At 41.8% G+C, this 24,167-nt stretch overlaps 1 protein-coding gene across 3 annotated transcripts; it reads right to left on the bottom strand.

The window, feature by feature from the left end:
• Window positions 1-7,906: 7,906 nt before the first annotated feature.
• Window positions 7,907-24,167, bottom strand: tcf15 (transcription factor 15). 3 transcript variants are annotated; one of them, XM_015364558.2, is made up of 3 exons: window positions 23,930-24,167; window positions 11,326-11,874; window positions 7,907-8,382 (listed from the first exon to the last, which is right to left on the bottom strand). In XM_015364558.2, the coding sequence occupies exons 2-3, from the start codon at window positions 11,812-11,814 to the stop codon at window positions 8,317-8,319; spliced, it is 555 nt and encodes a 184-aa protein (XP_015220044.1). In that variant the 5' UTR covers window positions 11,815-11,874; window positions 23,930-24,167; the 3' UTR covers window positions 7,907-8,316. The 3 variants fall into 3 exon arrangements, with proteins under 3 accessions (XP_015220044.1, XP_015220043.1, XP_006639472.1); XM_015364557.2 differs by lacking the exon at window positions 23,930-24,167 and adding an exon at window positions 20,903-21,022; XM_006639409.3 differs by lacking the exon at window positions 23,930-24,167 and having other exon boundaries at window positions 11,326-13,439.

Raw genomic sequence — 24,167 nt, 5'->3', positions numbered from 1 at the left:
TTGTGTTTCCTTTCTTCTCTTTTCAGCATGGAATAAACCCGTTACCTGTTCCTTTGCAGCCTACGCATGCTGATGCAGCTCCCCCACCTGAACTACTTTTACAATAAATGTTGAGTATGATGAACTGAACTATTAACAAAGGCCCTTCAGGTGCTGAGAGTCAGTTTCAGGAGGTCAACTTCAGTGACCAGAGAGGAATTCTAAGTAAGGCTATCTGGGGAGAATATACAGGTTGAAGAACGATACCCTTGTGACATGCTTTAAAGAGATGTAAACGGCCAATACTTGAATTGCTCTCTCTTGGCGTTTCATTCATAGGTTGAGTTTAGATTCCGACAGGAGAGCCCAAGTAAAGCTGATTTATTGTGAAACCTAATGAACTTTGCTCATACGGTGCTACTAAGCAGCCTCCCAGAATTGTATTGGAATTACAGGTCTTTTTTCCCATGGGATGACAGCACCTTAACGAACAATCAAAATGCATCCTTGTTTGCATTCCTTATACTGTTGAATGATTTTGAACATATTTTTACCAAATGGAAACTGAAGCAATGTTATGGACTACTACTCCTTGTCTATTTCAATGTGCCAGTTACTGCAGTGCACGCTGTGAGCTATCTTTTCCAGGGATACAAAATGATTTGGAATTATGTAAAATTAGAAGAAGGCTGAAGAAGGCTTCAGAGCCGAAATCTTGTGTTTTCTCTCTTCTCTTTTCAGCATGGAATAAGCCTATTACTTTTTTCCTTTTTTCCTACTATGTACAATTAGTACTCTTTTTTTTATAAAAGCAATAGTGTCTAACCTCCTTTCTTAGAAATTCTAATTGATTTATAAAAGATGACTCAGGACCTCAATCTACTAACAGATAGTAAAATTCTGGCATTTAACTTGTACACCTCCACCAGCTCAGATTAGACCCCCTAATTCTTCACTTGTCTCTCATAACTTAATTCTAAATTTAATTTATATTTCTGTTCTGGTTTTTAGGCATTACAGTTTAATTTGAGGGTTTATCCAAAGAATACAGTCCAAAAAATGTATAATTACTCTTAGAAAAATATTAATCTTGCAAAAATGAATTCCTGTTAATAGTCAGTGTGCTGCAGCTGTACAGTATATCATGATTCTTCATATACTGTACTTCAACAAGTTTGCAGGGAATTTCCAGCATATGGATCATGCTTTTAACATGACTGCACTGCAATATACTATACTTTATTGTTTTTTACCTTGCCATACAACAGTATACATTCATTAAGAGAGTCTTCTGTCTACTACTTAAAAATACCCATTGCTGGATAACGTGAGTGGATCAGAAATGCATCTTATTTGAACAATAATGCTCTCATTTCCAGTGGCTTCTGTCTTGGTTAAACAATGAAGAAGCCCGATTCAGCTCGTCTTTCCCTGCCTGGCAGTATTCTCCTGCCCTGCCCCTCCTCCTCTCCGGTCCTGTGATTTACACCTCTGACATTCCAACAGCTGCAGCCGGGACCAGGCACAGGGTGCTGGGTAATGTTTGCTGTGACTAATCGATACCAGACTTCAATAAAGCCACCGTGAGATTCGCAAAAACACAGCAGTGACACCAGAAACCCGCCGACCCCATTCTCTGCGGCTTCTCGGACTTCACAAACAATTTCTTGGCAGGGCTTTAGGAAACAACGAAAGAGAAAAAAAAAACTAATGAGAGGGCACTAGCGCCAGGGTCCGACCTCTCCAAAGTAAACACATTGCTTTTCTGTCCCCATGAATTCCGGATGGGAGAATCGCCACCTTATTATTGGCACAGGGCTGTTTTCATGTTACCTGCTTAACCCTTCAAATGCCACTGCCAAGCATTTGTTTGCTTGTAAGGGCATTCAAGTCCATACATTTTCTGAAAATTCATTTAATAAAGAAGTCAATATTTAAATAGACTAGTTTTTGAATGAAAGATGTTCATTAAAGCTCTGTATATTATCGTTTGTAGCAGTGTGTCTGTACGATCTCGATTCATCTCTTTCCAGAGGAATGTTTTTTTCATCCCACAGGTTTCTTGCAGCCTTGTCTATCACATTTAAATATCTCATATAGCGTCATTGTGCACTCAGTGAGAGTGGAACCCACTCAGGACACATCATGTGGAGCTTTCCATACAATTGTCAGCAAAAAAAAACAGGCAGACACGAGTGTTATCTTTTCACCAACAGGATGAAAATTTCTTCCGTTTCTGACCTGCAGTGATACTGATTCAGCCAGTCCAGCTGGCATTGCAGTTCTGAAAGAACTTTCAAGGGGAATTCAAACCACAGCTTGCTCAAAATGACCGAGTTCATTAGGGAGATATAAAACAATGCTGCTGGATTTCCTTCAGTTCCAACAACCTTTTTTTTTTTTTTTAAGCTGTACAGAGGTTCAGGTGAGAATTCATTCCACAGGGCTGGAAATAACCCATAAGCTCAGTGTCAAAACTTATGTTGACGTAGTCAGTCCTGACCTACAATACTCGCCTCTTTGGCATTGATGTGCTGGGCTGATCCCAAAGGAAGATGATGCAATTAGATAGAGGCTTTGGGATGCAGACTGCAAACCTCCAGGGAAGTATGCAGAGCCACCATGAACTTGTGCCGTTCCGTGACCTATACAAGGAGTCTGTAGTATTTCTGCTCCCAAGGTTACATCCACTGGACATAGCTATTATCGAAAGTCCCAAAGGCAGGGAGAGTCAGTGTGCCACCCAGACAGACAACCATTAGCTGAAGTCCCAGACCTGCGGAACAGCAAGAAAAGAAAATTCCTACAGAGTTTCTTCTCACCACCATTACGCTTTTACACTGAGAAGGGCTCACTCCCCATGGGACTCAGAAAATTTCTATTAACCTTCCTCCCTCTCCAGCACTTTGTTCATTTATTTTTAAAATTCCTCTTTTCCCACAAAAAAAGCAGAGTGTGTCCAACTCAAAAGCCTGGCGTTCCACAAATATCCAGATCCATCAGAAAGCAAAAAAACTTAAAGAGCAAGTTCCCAGTCTCTCATCAATTTTGACAGCTCAAACCAGACCCGTTTCCTCAGTTCACAATTTCAGGCAAAATATAAGATAAGAGAAGGACAAGGAGAGTCTTGTTGTTTCAGTGATGATTGTCTGCAGAAAGACAACTTTCTGGGCATATGCTGTGGTTCTGTAGCTTATCGTGGGATGGACATCGCCATTGCCTCAAGAGTTATCTCAAGTGCAATTTAATGGATGATATGCAGTTCATTCTCTCGGAGGTCTGAGAGTGGAGGTGCATGAAAGCCTAACTAAATCATGTAGCAGGAATATATGCTTTTCCTACACTGAGCATGTGTTCTGTCCTGTAGATCGTTTGGCACTTCTCTCCCATATTCTAAGCAACAAACATCCTCTGCGATTTAGAGTGGTACTTCTGTAATTGAGATCTATATTTAAAAATTATCTGTATTAAAATGTGCATATCCAACATACCTTTGATAGCTTTTACCTGGTGCCCTGAAAAGGTGCCTTTGAGTTCTGTGCTTGTGGGCTCTTTTTCGCTGAGAGCAAACTGACCTCACCAGAACGTCAAGCCTCTGATCTATCCTGCAGCCCGAGAGTCTTCACAGTTACCCCTGCAAAGGCAGAGCACAGCTTTGGGAATGATGGTGATCTAAAGTAGGCAATCAAATCTAACTACATGTCTCTAGGAGGGTGGGAGGGAAATGGAGTACACACTGAAAACCCACACAAATAAGGGTGGGACATGCAAACTCCACACAGACAGGTGCTCAAGGCAATCAGAGCCAGTGCCCTGGAACTGTGAGGTGGCAGCTTTAACTGTCACACTGCCCTGCATGCCCAATACTCCATACTCGTGATAATACTGGTGGGTCAAATAACACACACACAGTAGATTGCATTACAGGGAATTATTCATTTTAAGGTTAACACCTGAGTAAAATAGGGTCCTTAAGTCTAACAACTGATTTCTTGTGTTCTATTGACGTGTTGAAGTAAAAAAGAGCAAATGGGTTGATCCAGCAAAATACCCTGCATGGTATTGTACATGGCAGAAGTGCGTAAAAGCAATAGTAACGTAGCATCAACTGTTAAGGTCCAGTAAATTCAAAGGTGAGCTGCTTAAATCTTACGTATGCCCCCTCACATCAAATCAAAAGTTTATCAAATCAAAGTTTATTTATCAAATGCACAACAATACAGCGTGCAGCAGTAGTTGCTGGCAATGAAATGTCTTTAACATCTCCTCCCCTGTTGCCTCGGTTGCTGCTCCAAATAAAAAGAGGATCTCTTCTGATCACAGAGAGTAGCTGTTCTTAAAAAGTGGGCATTTGCAGCTTCCATTGTCACGACTGCCTAGCAACTCGAAGTCCAGCACCTACAGCCGTGCGTCCTTAAGTATCTGTTTTTCCCCCACTGACGCATATTCAGTGCCATGTTTTCGCCATTTCGTTTGATATCAGAGGTTCCTGTTATTCCGTGACTTGCCAAGTACCTGGGAGTGTCTCGCTCATAAAAGGCACTATATTGGAATCAAAGGCGGGCGTAGTAGCTGTCCCGTCACGACACAGTGGTGCTCTGGTCTTCCTGGTACCGATTCCTCTGTGGTTCCTGGCATGGGTCCCGTGACTCGGAGCCTTTGATCTCGAAATATCTGGAACAGAACAATCCCAGGGCTGAGACACGCACTCTGCCCACGAGATGTGTCAGCAGCGCCTTGGCTTTCCTGTTTTTCCCTTTCTTGTGCTCGGTGCCCTATATGGAAGAAAAGCGTGCATTCCTCACATAACCTTAAGGAGTTCCTGCGTCTTCCTAAAGGATACCCCCCCACCCCACCCCATACAAACACGTTTGTATGAGGGCTTCCCATTGACTCTCATTCTATTTTTACTCACAATTCTATACAGTACGGCACTAAAATGAAACTGCACACAAGGTGAAAGTAGACCCTATATAAATAGTCGGGCACTTTGCATTGTTAAAAGAGACATCACCAGGTTGAGATGTAAAAGACATTAGACTGTGCTTTGCTCAAGAGGTATTGTCATTATACGGACCTTTTGTCGAATTCTTGTCCACCTGCACACACACACACATGCCCCTGTTCTTGCATTGCTAACTTTTGACAAGACAGGTCATCATCACTGTCACCATCTCAGCTCACAGTCTTAATGACGGCTGTCTGAAACCATCCCACAGTAGGAAACAGAATGACTTTTCCTCTGTTGCCTTCTAGCCCAGAAAAGCATTGGCAGCTCAAACTTCTGGCTACACAAAGCACTGTGAAGGAGATACTGATTGCAAGAAAGAATGTAAGAAAAGACTTGAACAGAAAAGCCCGAGAATACTCACAATACACCCCTTAGCCTTAAGACCAGAAAGTAGAATTATCCTCACTTATTGAGCATCTCCCTCGACAGATTGAGTACCCTCTTCTACCATCTGAAGCTCAGGTTTGGATGCCTTTCTGAATAATCACATCTACTGTAGATACCAGCCACAACACTTCAGACTTGACTGTTGTAAGATCATCATCAATGTCCTGGCCTCCTTCTCATTTATCTCAACTGCATCAGGGAGGAGATAATATCTGTCAGAGTGAGATTTAGATGCAAAAGTCAAAGAGTAATAATTCCGTTAGCTTTGTTATCATTATTATTATTGTTGTTAGCAAGACAGTAATATATAGTATAACAATATAGATTATACATTTTCTTATATAAATAATACTGTATAAAAAGTAATAGCTTTTCCACAGTGTGCGCTAGTTTTCTCTCGCTGTCCAAAAACATAATGGTAGGTTAACTGGCTACTGAGAAATTTGGTCCTGGTTGTGAATATAACTGTGTCTGCCCTCTGATGGATTGGCATGCCATCTGGGATGAAAAAAAGGGATGGATTTTATGCCTAAAAAAGCATCAACAGGGCTAAACAAAATTTTTCTTCTGCCAACTACCAATCTGCAGTTCACTCCAATGCAGACTGAAACCCTTTGATTTTGCACTGAGCTCTTTTCAGATCAGACAAGATTAAAGTAAATGTGTTCACCTGCATAGTTTCAGCACAGTGTCAAAAATAAAATTGAAGTTAAATGTATTTATTTTGTTGCAAGACAAAGAATAAAGTAAAAAATAAACTGCCTCTGGGAAAAAAGATTTGGCTTTCAATTTCCTTGCTTTAAAAAAGATTTAAAGTAAATTCTTGTTTAAGAATTGTTTAAGTTCGTTTTAAGCTTTGGAAGTAGCATACATCTGGAGAATGAGAAATTGGAGGGAAAATTAAGCCAATTTGAACCATTTTCTGCCAATACACACAACAGCATTTTAAAAATGGCTTGCATTTCAGTAAATGCCTCCAGTTTTTCACAATAGCACCTGAGGCCAGGATGTGAAATTGTAGCTCTTTTTGCTTCAGCGGGAAGAACTACAACTCCTAGGAAGCCGTTAGACTGCCAATACGTCCATCTAATTTTAAAAGAGGCACATCTGTTCCATATTTAATGTGTTCCTCAATGTGTGGAAGGGTGTGGTAGGCTCAGCTCTGACATCCCTGTTAACATGAGGTCTTTCAGTGAGAGCAGGTTTCCATAGAAACCAAACTCTCTGAGGGACAAGACATAATGTTTCTGGGACAATTGTGTCTTTTTTGTTATCAGAGACCTTCTGAACGGCTGAGAGGGACAAGCACAAGACTGTGCAAAAGATCTGAGAGACTGTTCGTTAAAAGAAAAAGCCTGTGGATGTGGCCGTTAAGTGTAGGAGCCATCCAAAGTCCAGTGACTTGAGATACTTTTAGTGTAGGCAGTAGAGAGAGAACTAGGCTTTTGTTTGTCCTGCATTTCAGAGCTCCTGTAAACTTACCGGAAAATGCTATTGTAAATAAAGCAACTTGGCATCTTGATTAAAAGCCCATTGTGTCGACAGTTCTTCTGCTAATGGACAAGCACTAGGGAGACTAGCTGTGACGGGGAGCATCCTTAGACTGTCGCAGTAAATCTAATTAAGCATTGTAAGATTGAGCCTGATATACAAAATTATTTAAAAAAAAACACATCTACCAAACAAGGGTTTCCCAGCTCTAGTCATCATTGTTAATTGGGTTTCTCTGTAGTTTGGATCCATTAAGCCTAGTCTTTTTTCCCTAAATCTTCACAGTTAAAGAGAATTAAAAACCTGCTGGGCTACATATCTCTGGGACAAGACTGGGACCCCTGCTTCTGAGACAAATCGTGTCCTCTGACGCAAACTCTTGTCCTCTCAGTAATCTTGTATTTACTTTACAAACCAATCCTTTTCATCTCTGCGGCGGCTGGTGTCAAAGCCCATTTCTATGGATTCCAGACTCCTCCCAAACTCCCCTAAGGTGAATCCCGAGTCTCTGTACATATGGTCACGTTAAATTGGCAATTAATTTGGCCATTTAACCCGACCACATTCCCAGCTGGATTCTCCTCCCATTAGGTCAGACCTCCCCTTGCTGAGCACACTCTTCCACATTTTCACAAGGCTGTGCCACTAGTGCTGAACATATAAAAACCCCAACCTCCGGATTAGGAGGTTTCAACAACTGCCTGAAAAAAAAAACAAAATAAACAGCTAAGACATCACCTGCACCTGACCGGGACTTATACTTGTATTTCCAACATGGGTTGAATACTTTTTCAGGATTCTATAACTTAGGGCTATGGGGGAAAACCACTCAGTTTTAAAAGCAGTACCAAGGCATTGTTCTCCTACTTCAGGAGTGTCCTTATGTGGATGCCTCGACCGACGACAAGCACATTACAGAGCTTTGTGGCCAACATCCTTTGCAACCGAAAGAACGTGTGCCTGGGCTGACACTTCAAGGATACACAAATCCAAAAGGTCTGAAGAAAACTGTGTAGAAACAATCACCTGAAAACACTGCTTGAAAAAAATAAATTTTATTTCAAAGGCGAATACATACTTTGTCCCACACTAGTAAACATAAAAAAAACAACAAAATTCATAAAACTCTATTAAGAACCACGTATAAAAAAAGGTCATGCCATGCCATACTACTTTATGCTCAGCATTAAAGTGTGAACAGCAATCTGCCTTTAAACAGGTCACTGGAGCCTCTTGGATCCCTCAAGGCTGGTGCAGTTCTGGACATCCCCAACTTTTAAATAGGTCCATATTCTCTCTTCCCAGAATGATACACTTTTCCACAATGGCTCTTCCCTGCGCCTCCTGGTTTTCAGCATGTTATCCTGGGGATCGGCCCAGCTGGAGACTCCCTGAGTTGAGGACATTGACTTCGGTGTCCGCACGGTCTGCGGGTCTGCTGGCCCCCTCTACCTCCGTCCCATCCGCAGCGAGCCGACACCCCTCATCTTCAGACAGTCCCTGCTGTCCTTCACCTGCAACGAGCCCGCGGTTCAGGTCAGAAAGAAGCCCACCAGCGGGTCAGACAGCCAGGGCTTGAGGTGCCCTGGGACAGTTACAACTGGTGAGGTACAGAAGGGCCCGACTGAGCGAGTGTTACTGTTGGCTGAAAGCATGAACCAGTGACAACAGGGATATTAATATAACCCTAATGCTCTTGAATTGCAAGAAGATAAGGTAAGATCTCTCCATTGGGCATACACAATTTCTCGTTTTAGGAATTGGAATACCCCAACTTGCTCTCCATGAGACACACAGACAGGGAGAGAAGCTGGGGGTCAGAGTGCAGAGCCAGTCATTTATACAGCACCCCTGGAGCAGCTGGGGTTAAGGGCCTTGCTCAGGAGCCCAACGGAGTAGGATTTCTCAGCCGGCCGCTGCATACGAACCGGCAACCTTCCAGCCACAGGCGCTTAGCTACTGAGCCACCGCAGCGCCCCCTTAACATTAAACACTTTTTGAAGAACGTTTTAACATTTAGCATTTTTTGAAGAACAGTAACCAATGCTGCAAAACAAAAGAAAAGCGATCTGCCGTGTAATAACGGGAAATATAGACTGCGATTTCAGTTGGTGTATTATTGCTAAACAGTTACAGTAGGTGGCCGTGGTGTTGTCATTTGACAACCTGATCTATAACAACACTAGAGATAAAATATGAAGCAACGACGTTTTCTTCGGCTTCAAGGTTTAAAGGCTAAGAGCAGATTTTACAAAGCCAGGAGCTGCCAACGTCATCTGAACCCAGAGTGCTTAATTTTAACAATTATTTAGTTTAAATGTGAGAAAGTTTGGATTTCCTATTTATCTTTCTTTTTTTTCTTTCTTTGGTTATGAAACCTGTGTTACATTTTGTTTAACTTTATATAAACAAACACTATGAAAATATTTTAACACGGCCCCCTTAAAAACTGAGGTGATGCGACATTTTCGAGAAGTTTATCCTGTCAATAAACTTTATATAAAAATAATTTCTTTGTAGCTCTCCGACTTGGACGCAAGGTACTCAGGAAACTGGAATATGAAAATGTAGGGATGGAGAGATCACCCAGTTAGAGAAATAAGATATTATTTTGTCTAAGGAACAATTTTAGCGCAAGAACAAAAAGCGTTTTAACATGTAGCATTTTTTTGAAGAACATGAACTAATACTGCAAAACAAAATGTAATGTTTTAAAATGATTTCCAGCAGAACGTCTTAATGCTGGTACGTCATTTAAAAGTTTACTGTCTGCTGTCATCTGAAAATACAAATTTAAATATTTTGATTTTGGAATTTTGGCATGATCATAAAATAAATTTAGTTCTTTTAAATAGTTTGTTTAAATGTATTTCTTTTTAAAAGTTTACGACTCTAGAGGTTTGAAATAAATATCCTAATCTTCTGACTTCTGGAATTTTTTTTTTTATTTTGCCGCTGTAATTGTTAAAAACAAGCATGACGTATCAAAGATTATTGATTGATTTCAAGTCCAACTTTGAACATTAATCACTGGAGATACGTTTAAATTTAGTACAGTATTGTTAAATTAGCCTGACGTTTTCCTGACCAAATTAAGCATTGAAACTGCGTGCATTGCGTTAACCTGCCATTCGAGAGACAAAGGTAATTAATAAAACAATTCTTAGGCTTATTTTGTTCGGTGAAAGTGCTAAACCTACAGTAGGTCAATATTTCAGCCCACAGGTAATTTTAACTGTAGCGTTTTATTAGTCCTGTAGTGCCAAACTGATTTCAGAAAGACGTCGACGATAGAAAGCTTGGTTCTAATAAATGAACGCTGTGAACGTATTCTATTAGAATGGTATCAAATGAAAACACTAAACTGTAGCATCTCCAAGCATGTCTGCCCCTTGTGCAGGATGTGTAGCCTAAGAAACTCCACTGGTACAGTATGTATAACATCGCGCAGATTTTGCAATCCTAAAGTTTTAGAACATTTAAGTTAACAGCTGCCTATCAGTTCTTAGTTCTGAATATTGTATCCTCTCTCTTAGGGGGACAATATTATAACAGGTACTAAAAAAAATATTGCTTTATCTAGACAGTATTTGTATCTGTTTTGCTAAGTGTAGCCAATTCTTCCGTTTACACTGAGTGAACACTGTAAATGAAAAAGGTGACAAGGTTAGCTTTTCATTTCCTGTAGTAAAAGGTGGGGTACAGACTTCTGATAGAGGGAAATACTATGTAATAAACAATGCATATATTAATATTCCTGCGGCATATCAAACATTGTACATCCGCAGAAAGGAATTTTATTTCTGTATTGACTTCAGTCTTCGCTTATGTTAAGAAGAGGAAGAAATAACATGAATGAAACCGGTGCGATAATCAATGTGGAGAGAAAAAATCCGGTTAATGCCACGTTCGGATTTATTTCCCGTTCAGGGTTATTTTGTCGTAAAATAGTTTAGTATTGGATTAAAACAAGAATAGTAACGACGCGGGTGAATGCAAGAATATTAAGTAATGTATTGTAGTAATATTAATTTACTTTAAATTTAGCAGGCGATACTGAATGCAGTAGTCCGTTTGAGAAGAAGTCATCTATATTTAAAAAAATGCTATCCTCTGGGTAACATTTTTCCTTATGTTTATCTGTACGCGCTGACAGTGAATCAACTAATGACAAACAGACTTTTGTTATATTGCTTGGAAAGCTTCCAGGAATGATCAGCGAAAGGTTCTTTCCTCCCCACGGTAGGGCTAAAGATCTCAAAATCCCTTTGCCGGGATTATAAGAAACACCTGCCGTTCGCGCGGTTGAAGGCAATGTTAAGGATGGCGGTATGGGCATCGATGGCGTCAAATTGATCAGTCGGTACATGCTGCTGCGCTCACATTGACGTGAACGCGCAGGTGGGGCTCCACAGACTCACAGGGACACGCAAGGACACGCAGGGACCCACGCTTACCCCTTTTCTCTGGCTGCTGAGGCAGAAGGTGCAGATGGTCCGGGGCTGCCTTCCTTCTCCATCTCCCTGCGCGCCGTACACCGCGCTGAGACAGGGCTGGCTGTCCTCGCAGCCGTCTCCGAGCAAGAGCACGTTGGCCAGATGAGAGATGTAGCTGGAGGCCAGGCGCAGTGTCTCTATCTTTGACAGCTTTCTGTCCACCGGCTCGGTGGGAATAAGGGTCCGGAGCGCGGTGAACGCCGTGTTGACGCTTTGGGTTCGGTCCCTCTCCCTGGCGTTGGCCGCATGTCGCTGCTTGACCACGACCACCCCGCCGACCCCGGCCTTTCGGGACATTCTCCGCCGTTTGTCGGCTCCGGCGCAGCAGCCGTAGCTCTGGTCGGAGCTGCCGTCGCTCTCGCTGCGGTTCTCCTCGTCCTCCGACATCATGCTGAGGTCGGGGTAGAGGAGATGAGTTGCCATAGGCCGCAGCATGGCGAATGCCGTCATCGAGAGAGCTGCCGGGGTCTTCGCCAACGGACCAGAAGCTGTTTCCCCTTATGTCAGATTCTTCAGGAGGCGCGCACGAAAAGGCAGGAGAAAAAAAAAAACACAGGCTAACAAAACAATCCCCTCTTGAAAACGTCAGTGGAAATGTTTGATTGACACCTTTTCTTTCCCCTTTTTTAAACGAAAGATTATTTTTTTGTGTGGGTGAGAGACCAGCTCTACAGTTACGAGCCACCGCCGGTATATCCCCTTAAGACAGGTCGGTCCAGCGCTCTGCAGGCTCAGCGGCCGGCGGAGCGCCTCAGCGGACGTCTTATACCGCAAGGGGAGGGGTTGCAGCAGACATGCAAATCCAATCGGACAGAGAAAATCTCCCATCCGAATATCCAGCTATCAAACACTTAACTCTGACTCAGGCTTTCATCTTGCACCAACTGTATCAAGAGCTCTCTAAACCCATTTTCCCCTTAAGGGTGTATTTATTGCACGAATATTAAAAATGGCTGTTAATGCAACAGTCTCTTTATTTGGTTATTATTGTCATTCAGAGCTGTTTATCGATGAACAAAAAGTAGGATAAGCGGTTTAGAGCGACAGCCATCACAGCACTTGCTATTTTCCTTATCAGTGAGCAGATTTAAAAACAAAAAGGTCGTGTTGCACCCTTGTGAATTGCACTTGCTCTTTTGTATTGTTTTGGGGGGCGGGAATATTACATCTGTATTTGCAATTGAAAGGGGATTAATAGCTGCCTTATTTCAGTCGTCAGCAAAAAGTTTACAGTATAATTAAAATCCGTTAGAAATACAATAATATCAAAAGCCAATAATATCAAGTGCTTCAAAGGGTCTTCACTGCACGGGTTTTAATATCAACTCACTAGCGAGAGGGGGAGTTACAATATACAGTAAATCCGTTCTCTGAGATTTGTTAGCGGAACATTGATTCTTGACATTTATATTATTGCTAATATTTTATTCTTGTTTAAAAAAATCGGAATGCTTGTTTCTGTTGACACCATTTCTGTATGAGTGAACTAAAGATCTGGTCTTGGTTCACTGGTGAATTATTTCACTTTGTTTCAGTAGTTAATTATTGTTGTGTTGCTTCCTATGCAGTCTTAATGAGAGGAATTTGAAATGTTTTACACATTTCAGTCTCGCAACCCAGGATAACGCGTTGTACAGGACTGGACTGGGACTGGGAATATCTGCCGAGGAGAATAATAGTAGTTTAATTTCTCTTAAAATATCAATTCGATTTTTTTTTGCACGCAATAAGCATTTTTAAATACTATTTATACAAACACCACACTTTAAAATCTGGCTTTGGTAATACATTGATAAAGCGGACCGACAGGAGAATGTTTTTTTTAACCTACTCATTTCTTAAACGATATTATATTTAATAGACCTATGGTTTACCATTATAAATTGTATTTTACAGGTATACAGTTACTGCATATTCGCCGTAAAAAAGCATAACTCTATCTGTAAATAATACTAAAAGGAACGCAGGAATTGTTGTATATTAGAATTTAATGGAACTGTTCGTTTGTGAAGTAATTTCACGTAGAAGAACACTTTGTGTCGGTATTATACACATTTAATTTGGGTCTCTGTATTTCAGTTTAATTCCGCACGAAATCTACGGTTTTGAAAGAAAAAAATAAGTTAGATTAATCGTGTTTTTGCTTTAGCCAATATTTTAATGATACAGGACAAACGTTACACATTCTACGTCTTTTAAATATGGTAATTGTATTAAAAGTCAATCATTAGTATTAGAATAATAAGAAATGGTATTCTGTAAGATAATTCAGGTTTGTATGTATTGTTTTACTTTTGATGTGTAAAATAACAGTTATTGCGAGGGTTATACAAAAAGCAAATATATTAGTGGAGGGGAAACGAACGAAACGCACAGTTTAACCATTATTTGCGTATTCAGACTAACTGCATTTACAGGGAAGAGGTTCGCTTTCTAAATGACCATTCCACAGGAAAAAGTAGTTTTTTTCCCCGTTGCTCTCTTTTCGAAATGCATATCATGAAATATTTTGCTGTTGGCGAATGAATAACAATTTAACTTCTATTGGCAAAACGGGGAAACCCAACAAATATTTCTGAGAAAATCTACTCTCAAGGTTAAAATGGTGTTTTTCGCCAGTAAAATCATGCGTGATTAATTATATTTGGAATACAAGCATGCTGTATCTACATGTAAAACATGCCATTTTCCTTGAAATCCCTGCCACAGTTTAACCTGCCAGTTTAATACCGCCTCCTAATCATCACTGCCACAAAGTGAGGTACAAGTATTAAGCTTGTAGTCGTTGGTACTGTACCTAGCAGGAGCTAGATTCTAAACAAACTGAAACCGTCGGGTTTCGTGCCAGAGAGCGAATACAATCCCAGTAGGTTAATTACATTTTATAATGTGCAGAAGCAAGCTGTGTTTTGTAATATAATGAAAAATTCCCAGTCACGAAAACTGAACCTAAATGACCTAGCAGGGGAGACGTCATTCATGGCTAATTACTCTCACAATAGACTGTGTTTTGTAGAACACATTGTTACCATTTTTTCCTTCCCTTATGTAGACCTACTCTGATTTTAAAAAAACATCCATAAAACTGTACGTTGATTACCACAACCCTGCTGTTATGAGTAAACTCTACTTTTCTTCCAAAATAAACTTCACATTCATGCAGATATTTGCTTGAAACGCAGTCTCTTAACAAAACTCTGCTACCGATTGCCCTTGACTGCTAGCCCAGACTAACCCAAGCCTTGCTCCTACAAAGGATAACTTTAAACAATGTTGTCAAGAAAGCCAGTGCACTCCGGCACATCTGAAATACTGAAATCTTACTACAGTGTGCACACTGGAGATCAGATGAATACAATATCACCTGGGTGAGATACCACAGCACGACTGCTGATAGAGACTGCATCGCCCTGAAGGCTGTGGGTGCAGTGTAGCAGTGCCACAGTGCTGCAGTGTAGCAGTGTCACAGTGCCACAGTGGTGCAGTGTAGCAGTGTCACAGTGCCACAGTGCCGCAGTGTAGCAGTGTCACAGTGTCACAGTGTCACAGTGTAGCAGTGTCGCAGTGCCACAGTGCCGCAGTGCCACAGTGCCACAGTGCCACATTGGTGCAGTGCAGCAGTGCCACAGTGCCGCAGTGTCACGGTGTCACAGTGCCACAGCGCTGCAGTGTAGCAGTGCTGCAGTGTAGCGGTTTTGCAGTGCCGCAGTGCTGCAGTGCTGCAGTGTAGCAGTGTAGCAGTGCCGCAGTGCAGCGGTGTCGCAGTGCCGCAGTGCCGCAGTGCAGCGGTGTCGCAGTGCCACAGTGCTGCAGTGCAGCGGTGTCGCAGTGCCACAGTGCTGCAGTGTAGCGGTGTCGCAGTGCCACAGTGCTGCAGTGTAGCGGTGTCGCAGTGCCACAGTGCTGCAGTGTAGCGGTGTCGCAGTGCCACAGTGCTGCAGTGCAGCGGTGTCGCAGTGCCACAGTGCTGCAGTGTAGCGGTGTCGCAGTGCCACAGTGCTGCAGTGTAGCGGTGTCGCAGTGCCACAGTGCTGCAGTGTAGCGGTGTCACAGTGCCACAGTGCTGCAGTGTAGCGGTGTCGCAGTGCCGCAGTGCCGCAGTGTAGCAGTGTAGCAGTGTAGCAGTGCCACAGCGCTGCAGTGTAGCGGTGTACCGGTGTCGCAGTGCCACAGTGCCACAGAGTAGCAGTGTAGCAGTGTAGCAGTGTAGCAGTGCCACAGCGCTGCAGTGTAGCGGTGTCGCAGTGCCACAGCGCTGCAGTGTAGTGTCTAAGGAGTGCAGTGTTGCAGACTGAGTGTGTGGATGTCACGCTGAGGGCTCTGGGACAGGTTTATGGTCTTATTGCCCCACCCCCACCCCGCCCCCCTACCGCTGAGGTTTGTTTTTCTTCAGTGGCACAAACTGAGCGCTTGGCAGAAGGCGACGTGCACGGCCAGCTGCAGGTGTGAAGTCTGTGTATTTCTCTAAGGACGGGAGAGTAGTAGAGAGCAGAGGAGTTTAGTGCCATATGTACAGTACATGTACTTTGTCATCCTTAATCGCACTGATCTCTGAGGACATACGCAGTACTACAGACAACACCACACACTGTAGACAGTACATTACAAACATAATAAATAATAACAACAGGACCAATAAAGGACATGCATACAGTATGTAGTAGTGAGAATAAAATATGGTAGACCATGCAAAAAGTAAGCATAGTGCAGATGTGTATTGAGCCTGAGGCATTGCAGTTAGCTGTTAAGGATGCACACTGCAGTTGGATAGACACTGTTCTTGAGCCTAGCGGTCTGTACAGCTTTGCCAGAGCGCAGGGGGGGGGGGGCAGTTTGTGGCCAGGATGGTTGGGATCAAGAATGATGGATGAGGCTTCATTGCGACAGCGGATGGTGTGAATCTCACCGACTGATGGTAGAGTCATTGCTCCTTAGTAATGATGTTTCGATGGTAATGATGATGGAGTCATTATTTCTCAGATCCCTAAGCATTCCGCAGATTAGGAGCAAGACAGCAGTAGGCCCTGTCACCAAAGGATCAGCTTTTTTAGTGTGGAAGTGTAAAACAAGGCAGGACCTAGCAATTGAAACCCAAAATAAGGATCTACTGTAAATGAGACCACAAATATAATCACTCATGTTCTCCTGACACAGGATCTGGTAGTTAACCAATGCTACCAATTCCAAACTATTTTAATCTACTTCCAGCAACTAAGGCTGTATTTTTATTTTTCATTTTTTATGCTACCATGACTCTAAAATGTTTCTCATTATTTTTGAATACATAAACTATTATTTTTAAGCACACTGCATGATGCCTTTGAGATTTTTAGTGTAAACAATGGAATACACTATTTTTTATTTATACTGTACGAGGAGTACATTTTAAATTCTGGGCTGTGTGAAATACCAGGACATTGTGGCCAGTGCACACGAGTTTCTTTTAAAAACAAAGCTGTGGTGATAGAAGCTAAGTACTTAGTATCTTAAAACATATATACTTTAACTGCAGCATTTTGGGGCGTTTGGTGTAATAAATCTTAAGCACATGCAATTAAAATAGAAGCACATGATTTAGTTCTGGGACATTAATTTAGAGTTTGGTAATTTTATTAGGATTTTTAAAGATAATAGATTAGTAGTTTAAACTAGAACTAAATCTCAAATTATAATGAAAAGCATTTAGACAATTAAATTAGTCATACTCCAATGTAGACCACAAAAACTAATGATGTTCCTCCTCTAAAGTAAGTATCAAAAGGTAACGAGATTACACCACATTTCTGCTGTGTTTTCAGTAATGATTGAATCTCTGTTATGACAAACACAGGATGATTAAGACTGAGCGTAATGGCAAAGGAATGTTTGCATTTTGATCAAACCCTTTCCCCTTTCGGAGTATCTGATATGTCCTCTGACCTCTCTCAGTTTGTGTTGGCAACAGCGCATCTTGCTGTCAAGAGTTTCGCCTGTCAATTTGCGCAGTACACACATGACGCTCTCTGATTATCGCTGCTTCAGTTGGAAAGAGCAAAACTGGAGTCTTCGCCAATGAAGCTCAGCTTTATCGTGACCCTCTGGGAGGTCAAACTCCTGTTTCCAGCTCTATTCTCTGCGTGCATTGTTATCATCAAAGTTCATGGGCCAGCTGTCAGCAGTGGCTTGTCAGACAGGGTCATTGCTGTAGGTGCCCTGGAGATCCGTCAAGATCTCTTTCAGATCTGAAATTTCAGACACCTTTGACACTGTAATCTATCCACAACGGGAACAGTTTACAAGATACAGGTCAAATATCAAACTCACGGTAACCCCACAGAAAAACTATAAAAAAATTGTGTTAAATGCAGAAGATGTTTTTTTTCCCCAATATAGTTTAAAGACGCAGAAAGTATTTTTGACTGAAGATAAATCATCGGCTGCTCCCTGTCCTTGGATTATTAACAGTTGTTTTGTGTTCCAAAAACAATAAAACGACAAAGATTATTACAATAATTCTTCTGTCCTGTCTTCCATGTTTTTGAAATTAACATAACAATGAAAGACTTACACGAATGTGCTTGTTACAGGAAATAAAATTGCTGGGCTATAGGAAATAAAATAGCTACAAAAATTAATATGGACTTCCTCAAGATTCTGCAAGATTGTAACAATAGACCCCAGAACATAAAAACCTTCCTCTTAAACTTGAAACATATTAATCAACATTCCATTCAAACAGTTGGCTTCCTAGGAAAAGTTTGAAAAGTAGAGCATTACAGTTATTCTTTGGTTTTCTACAAACTGAGCCTTGCCTTTCAATGAACAACTTTCACTGAAACTGACTATTTTTCCAACAGCAGATCGAAGAGTCTGGACCTCATTTTGCTAAGTGGGCTGTGGCCATTACCGTATTTTGCCATTGCACCTGATACCATGTGAATTCAATTCTGTAGGTATTACAACTGATTTGCTGTCATACTGCAGTAGCCACTTTACTGGAGTAAAGATCTTGAAAAGACATGATGTTATTATTGTAGGTTTCTTGTCCCCAGCTGGTTTGTACATCTGTCAAAGTTACACAAAATGGTAAGATGACAGGTCATGCATTTCCTGCCTTTCCGATACAGGGCACGTTACAGTTTTAGTGTTGTAATTCAGCCCTTTGTAAGCAGTAGCACAGCTCTAATGATCCCCAAAGAGTACAAAGCAAGGAAAGTGGTCAGCTCGTCTTACTCAGTGATTTAAGTCCACCTCTAACTGAAGTGGGAACTTTAGGTTAGGTGACTCCCATCTGTCCCACCTGTATACACAGGCACCCCCCTCCATAGCGCTGCCCCTCATCCATCACTCTGCAGCGACACTGGATGCCCAAGTGGCCAGGGTCTCACGCCGACAGAGGCCAGCTCTCTCCCTGCCACATCCATACGGACAACCTTAGCGCTGACAGCCTAAATCCCTTCTGCTCAGCTAAGGAAAGCACCTTCTAATTTCGGTGGCGGCTAGCGATGGAGTGAAATGTCAGGGAACCCCAATCTCTGTGAAGATCCCACTTTAGAGAGGCAGTCCTGACACAACACTAAACACAAAACGGAGCAAGCAGAAATATAATGCAGGATGCCCATGCAACAATCGTTAATAGCCGGATGAGGAAGGCATGGTGAGAAAACTGAATGATTTTGCAAATGCATGAAAAACACTTGTTTGAAAATGCAATAGAGACAGAGCACAGACATTAAAATGACACTTTTAGGAATGAGGAATGGGTTTTCACTACTGCTTCCCCACTGTTGCTTGAGAGGACTTCGAGCATGCTATGAGTAGACATGGATCTTTCCAGGGCATAAAAGGAAAAATATTTAGTATAGACAGCTGTGCTACAGGCATTACATTGACATAAATTTCAGCAGACCTAAATGCAAAGCCATTGGCTGGTTGTCTCTGTATTGCCCTTGGCTCAAAAGCAACCAGCAACAAACTTAACCTCCAGGGAAAACCAAGTCATAAACCTGTGGCACTCTAATCCACCATCTTATAAAAATACGATCAGTTTATGTCTCCAGCAAGCACTTAATACACATGGTAATGTCGCATTCCTGTGAAGACAGTCACGGTACATATTTGTACCTCTGTGCATGGGAACCATTAATAAAGGCTGCAAAGACACTTCATAAACTAATGAAAAACAATGAAACAGCAAGAATGAATTTTACGCACACTGGAACTATCATCATGAGAAAAATTCCACCTTTTTAATAACACACAGTTAATCACAAGTGGAAGTAGCCAAGCAGGGTCACAGTACTTTTTTACAACTGTTAACTTATTCTGCCTTATAAAGATAAGCCCTATTCTAAAACTCTCAAGAGATTATTTCCATATTTCCTCAGTGCCAGCTAAAATGAACTTTCCGTAAATCACTTTCAACAGGGAGGCAGCAGTTCTCCGCACGTTAAAACTGAACTCTTTCTACATCAAACACAAGTCACATTTTTTCCCCCCCATTTCATAAAAGTAGTAAAATCTAGGCCAGTAAAAAAAAAAGCAAACCTCTTGATTTTACAAATGGGCTCTCCTGGAGTTCTATGTCTGAAGTGGGTTTAAAAGCACTCTGGGGCCCTGGGAGATCCCTCCCATCATTAAAAACCTGTAAAAAGCTGGGCTGTAAAATGCTGCCCTCAACGTGCTAGAAATTTAGTCCAGGAGAGCAACCAGCTTTTTACAAGTCCTTCCACAGCTCTGTGCCTGCGTTTGTTCCTAACCTTGTGCAAGTGCACGACTAATGGTGGCAGGCATCACATCATGGCCTCAACACCTTGCTCGCGGTCCATCATTTCCTGTGGGTTGACTTCTCCTTCTCATTCCTTGGCACGACTGTCACAAACCAGAGAACGAACAAAACACACAGAATGAACTGGATAGGTTCGGCTTTCCTGGAGAACGGTGACAAAAGCTCGCCGGGTTGCCGGAAGCTCGTTGATCAGAGTATGCTGATCGATCGGCAGTTTCTCAGGGGTCCATCTCTGGGCCCAATCGAGAAACAAAACGAAAGCAACACAGGCAAAAAAAAAAGGCCTGGAAAAAATGTCCTTGTCAAGAAGATCAAAGCACTAGTCAGTGAAAACCTCTGCGGTTTAGAGCTCACTAGCTGTCTTCCTGGGAAGCAGTGAAGTAGGAAAAGCCCCAGGAAGGGTTAACTAATGTAAAATATAAAATGCCACATTAAAAGCGGAAAAAATGGTCCACCTTATTTTTTAATATAGAGGTCAAAAAGACTCACTAATATGCACCTTGGCAGAAGGCAGCTGGGATCTTCATTACAGCTGTCTCCGCTTCCAGCTCATAGTCCTCATCACTGATGTGTAAACAGAGTTACTCATTCCTGATGGTCACATACTCCTACAGGATGAGACAATTCTATTCGAGTTGGATCTGATTAGTCAGGAAAGGATGGGAACTGGTCCAGACATAGAAATACAAACAGGGGTAGAAGTAAGAGGACATCACCTGGCCATTCTTGCTAGGTTGATGACTAGTGGCTAACCGGCCCCCAGAATCTTACCCAGCCATTTCTTGAAGAAACCCACTGTCGTGCTCCACAGCCTGGCTGGACAGCTCCATCAAGACCTCAAATGGCATAAACATGGACACAGAAATTTTAAATTGAAAATTTGCTTCTGAGAAATGGCTCATGAAAGCTCACCTGATAAATCTCTGTGGTCAATAATGGACATTTATCATATATATTTTACACTAATTTACTTTGTTTACCCTAAGGTTGTACCATGTTCTTTTGTAGCATCAAATAAAACCTTGGTTTACCACAATGAAAGAAGAAGAAGCACAGAAGTTAATGCGACTACCCTCTAACTATATACCTTGGTATTATCAGCCCATTGTGATGAATCACAGTCACAGCAGAGAAAAATAATAGGAAAGCATTAAGGAAAGAAACAGCAGAAAAATTCTAATTGTTGCAATAGCTTAATACATAAAGAACAAAGTTACAGTTCAATTTCATCTAAGGTGTTGTGACATTAAAGAACACAAAATTCATTGCAGGACTTTTTGAAGTACGGTCTTAGAAACAAATGCTGGCTTGAGCATTGCCCCCTCTGGTGAAAACTGACAAATCTTAGCTACTCATCAGAAGAGCGAACTGGGAACAGGTCATTCACAAAAAATGAAAAAAAACCACAAGCATGCGGTCATTGAAACATACGGTACCGCTTCAGTAAATACAAGAATATTTTTCCTCTCATTACTCCACCTGTGACCAAAACTCCACATGCCTGTGAGCAATTGTGGTAGGTGGCTCCTACAAGAGTTAACCCTCTGGAATGCTGTGATGGGACTGTGTTTCTTTGGGGAGGAGGTAAAGTGAAGTAAGTGCTGAGTTCTCAGGGTAAGGGGCTCCTTGCATTAGTCACACATGAGTTACCGATGACTACTGCCTGAATCAGGAGGGCTACAGACCCTGGCAGGTTACATTTCAGAAGACGAAATGGGAGTACATTCTGATTTACTAAGCACATTTCAAATCTTCTATAACCTGACACACACACTTGGGAAACAGAAGACAGAGCCAACTGAACATTTCGTGTAAAAAAGCAACAGATATTTGATAGAAAATAAAATCTACAATGCGGCAATCAAAAAACCCACTGTAAGACATGTCACACTTCTTATATTTAGCTATGGCGTTGTACAGTAACTTACCGCATTTCTATTTTATAAAGACAGAGTCCAAACCTCACCGCGGCATCACTGTTTTCCTCATCTGACACCTTTCCTCCTGATTCCCTATAAAATTGCCCATAAAAGGCAATTGAGGACATCTAGAAAAGCACAATCACCACGACTAAAAGATCAAAGCCAGAAAAATCAAAGGTTGATGACTGCTTCTGAAGTTTCGTCCTTATATCCATATATTTACTTTAACCACTGTAGCGAAAGTGTCCATTTTGGAAATGAACATATTTCCCCAAGGGTGGTCACTCCATCTTGTTTTAAAACCCTCAACTGCCGTTTGAAAACCTGTTAAAAACTGTATTGTAACCTGGAGCTCAGCAATTTCAAGACCTTTTTTATTCTTCATGGTCTGCATGGTGGCACTGTGGTTAGCAGGACTGCCTTGCAGTGCTGGGGCCCTGGGTTCGACTACAGACCTGTGTGGCAGTCAGTGCCCTGCAGTGGACTGGCATCCCATTCAGTCACAGTCACAGTCTGGATCATACGGCTCAACCTGAACTGTATGTGAGCAGTTTCTGTATCCTAAACAATCTAAGGTTCTGCTTATCTGGCCTTTCCCCTTCTTTTTCCTTGTAGCTTTCTGATCCAGAGATCTCAACTGGCCTTTCCTTGAAGGATTGCAGGAATTGGCTTTAACAGACTTACTGGGCAAGAGGCAACTGTAATTGCAAGACATCAGACTACATGAGTCAGATACCTCCTCTTTGACAGAGTGGCAAGGAAAAACCACTTTGAGGCATACAAACAAAATGTGCAGGGTTTGACACCACAAGGCAGAAAGCCAAATTCAGGAATCTGTTTCCTGCCGTTTGCCATTAAAACAAAAGATTAGGAAAAACTGCTCTTAAAAAGCACATAGCAGAAATGAAAAACCCACACATTGTGCTCATGGTCTCCTAGGTACTGTACAACTCCCCTCCTCTTCCCACCAATGTTAAGCACTCACAAAGCACTGCGAAGTCTTTCAGATAAAAAAAAAAACAACATTTTGAAATATTCTATTGCCCAAGGACTAAAACTAAAAAAAAAAGATTTATTATGAAAAATTCTTTTTCAGTAGCCAATTGGCCTGCCTGTGTGTTGACTTGGTTTGTTTGTGAGCAGGGAGATAGTTAAGTGTTAAGTAAATAAACGCCGAGCAGATGTTTGGGAGCGAAGCTCAGGCTGCTGGCTCCCTGCGTCAGTGTTTGAGAAAACAACCAAAGGGGGCAAATGGCTTCCAGACCCCATGACTTGAAACGGCCGTGTCAACCGAGGGCATGTTTGACAAACACAGCCCGACACATCAAACCCTGCTTTTCACTTCAGCTGCACTAACAATACTGACCCACCGACAACTTCTACTCCATTATAAAACACCGGAGCTCCACTGCCCTGACCGGACTACCCTGAGACAGAAGTTATAATGGGCAGAACAGACATTTGCTGAAGAGCTGTTATTACCAATCCAAGCCTCCCAAAACGGGCTCCTGTTTTTCAGCACATTTACAGCACAATTACACTTGACACCTGGGCCCACAGATTATCTGGGACAGCGCTAAATTTGTAAAACGTCTTGAGAAATTCAAATGAACTGGTGGAATGATTTAAAACACAAGAAGATATTGTATTCCTTAAAGCAGGGGGCCACTGGCTAATTCCTCTGCAGTTTGTTTAACTGTTTCTGTTTGTGAGAGGTAATAAAGAGATATTTCAAGACAACACCAATGGCTCAGTGTTAGAAAAGTGTTTAAACTTGTTCAGCTTAAAAATGAATTAATCAGTAGAAATATTAAATCACATTTCCACCTTGCTTCAATACTACACAGCACACTATCTAAAAGTTTTTTTTACTTACTGTAAAACACTGCAGCCCTCTTGCACGGAGTTCGCCGTGAATTAATAAAGGGATTCCTTTGTTTTTTTCATCAGAAAAATACAGATGTTGATATCTCTGTGTTGGTAATGTTGGCAATGCTAGAGACTACACGTTTCGTGGTTTCAAAATCCATGTGCAGAATTAAAGATGAGCACATTTGTATCTGCTATTTTCAGCTTCATAATCAGAATGGGTATGATCATCACTCATGAAGTGT

This window comes from Lepisosteus oculatus, chromosome 16 (genome assembly GCF_040954835.1).
Source record: "Lepisosteus oculatus isolate fLepOcu1 chromosome 16, fLepOcu1.hap2, whole genome shotgun sequence".
Lineage (NCBI taxonomy): Eukaryota > Metazoa > Chordata > Actinopteri > Semionotiformes > Lepisosteidae > Lepisosteus > Lepisosteus oculatus.
Note: the sequence above shows the minus strand (reverse complement) of the source record. Positions and strands in the feature narration are given on the sequence as shown.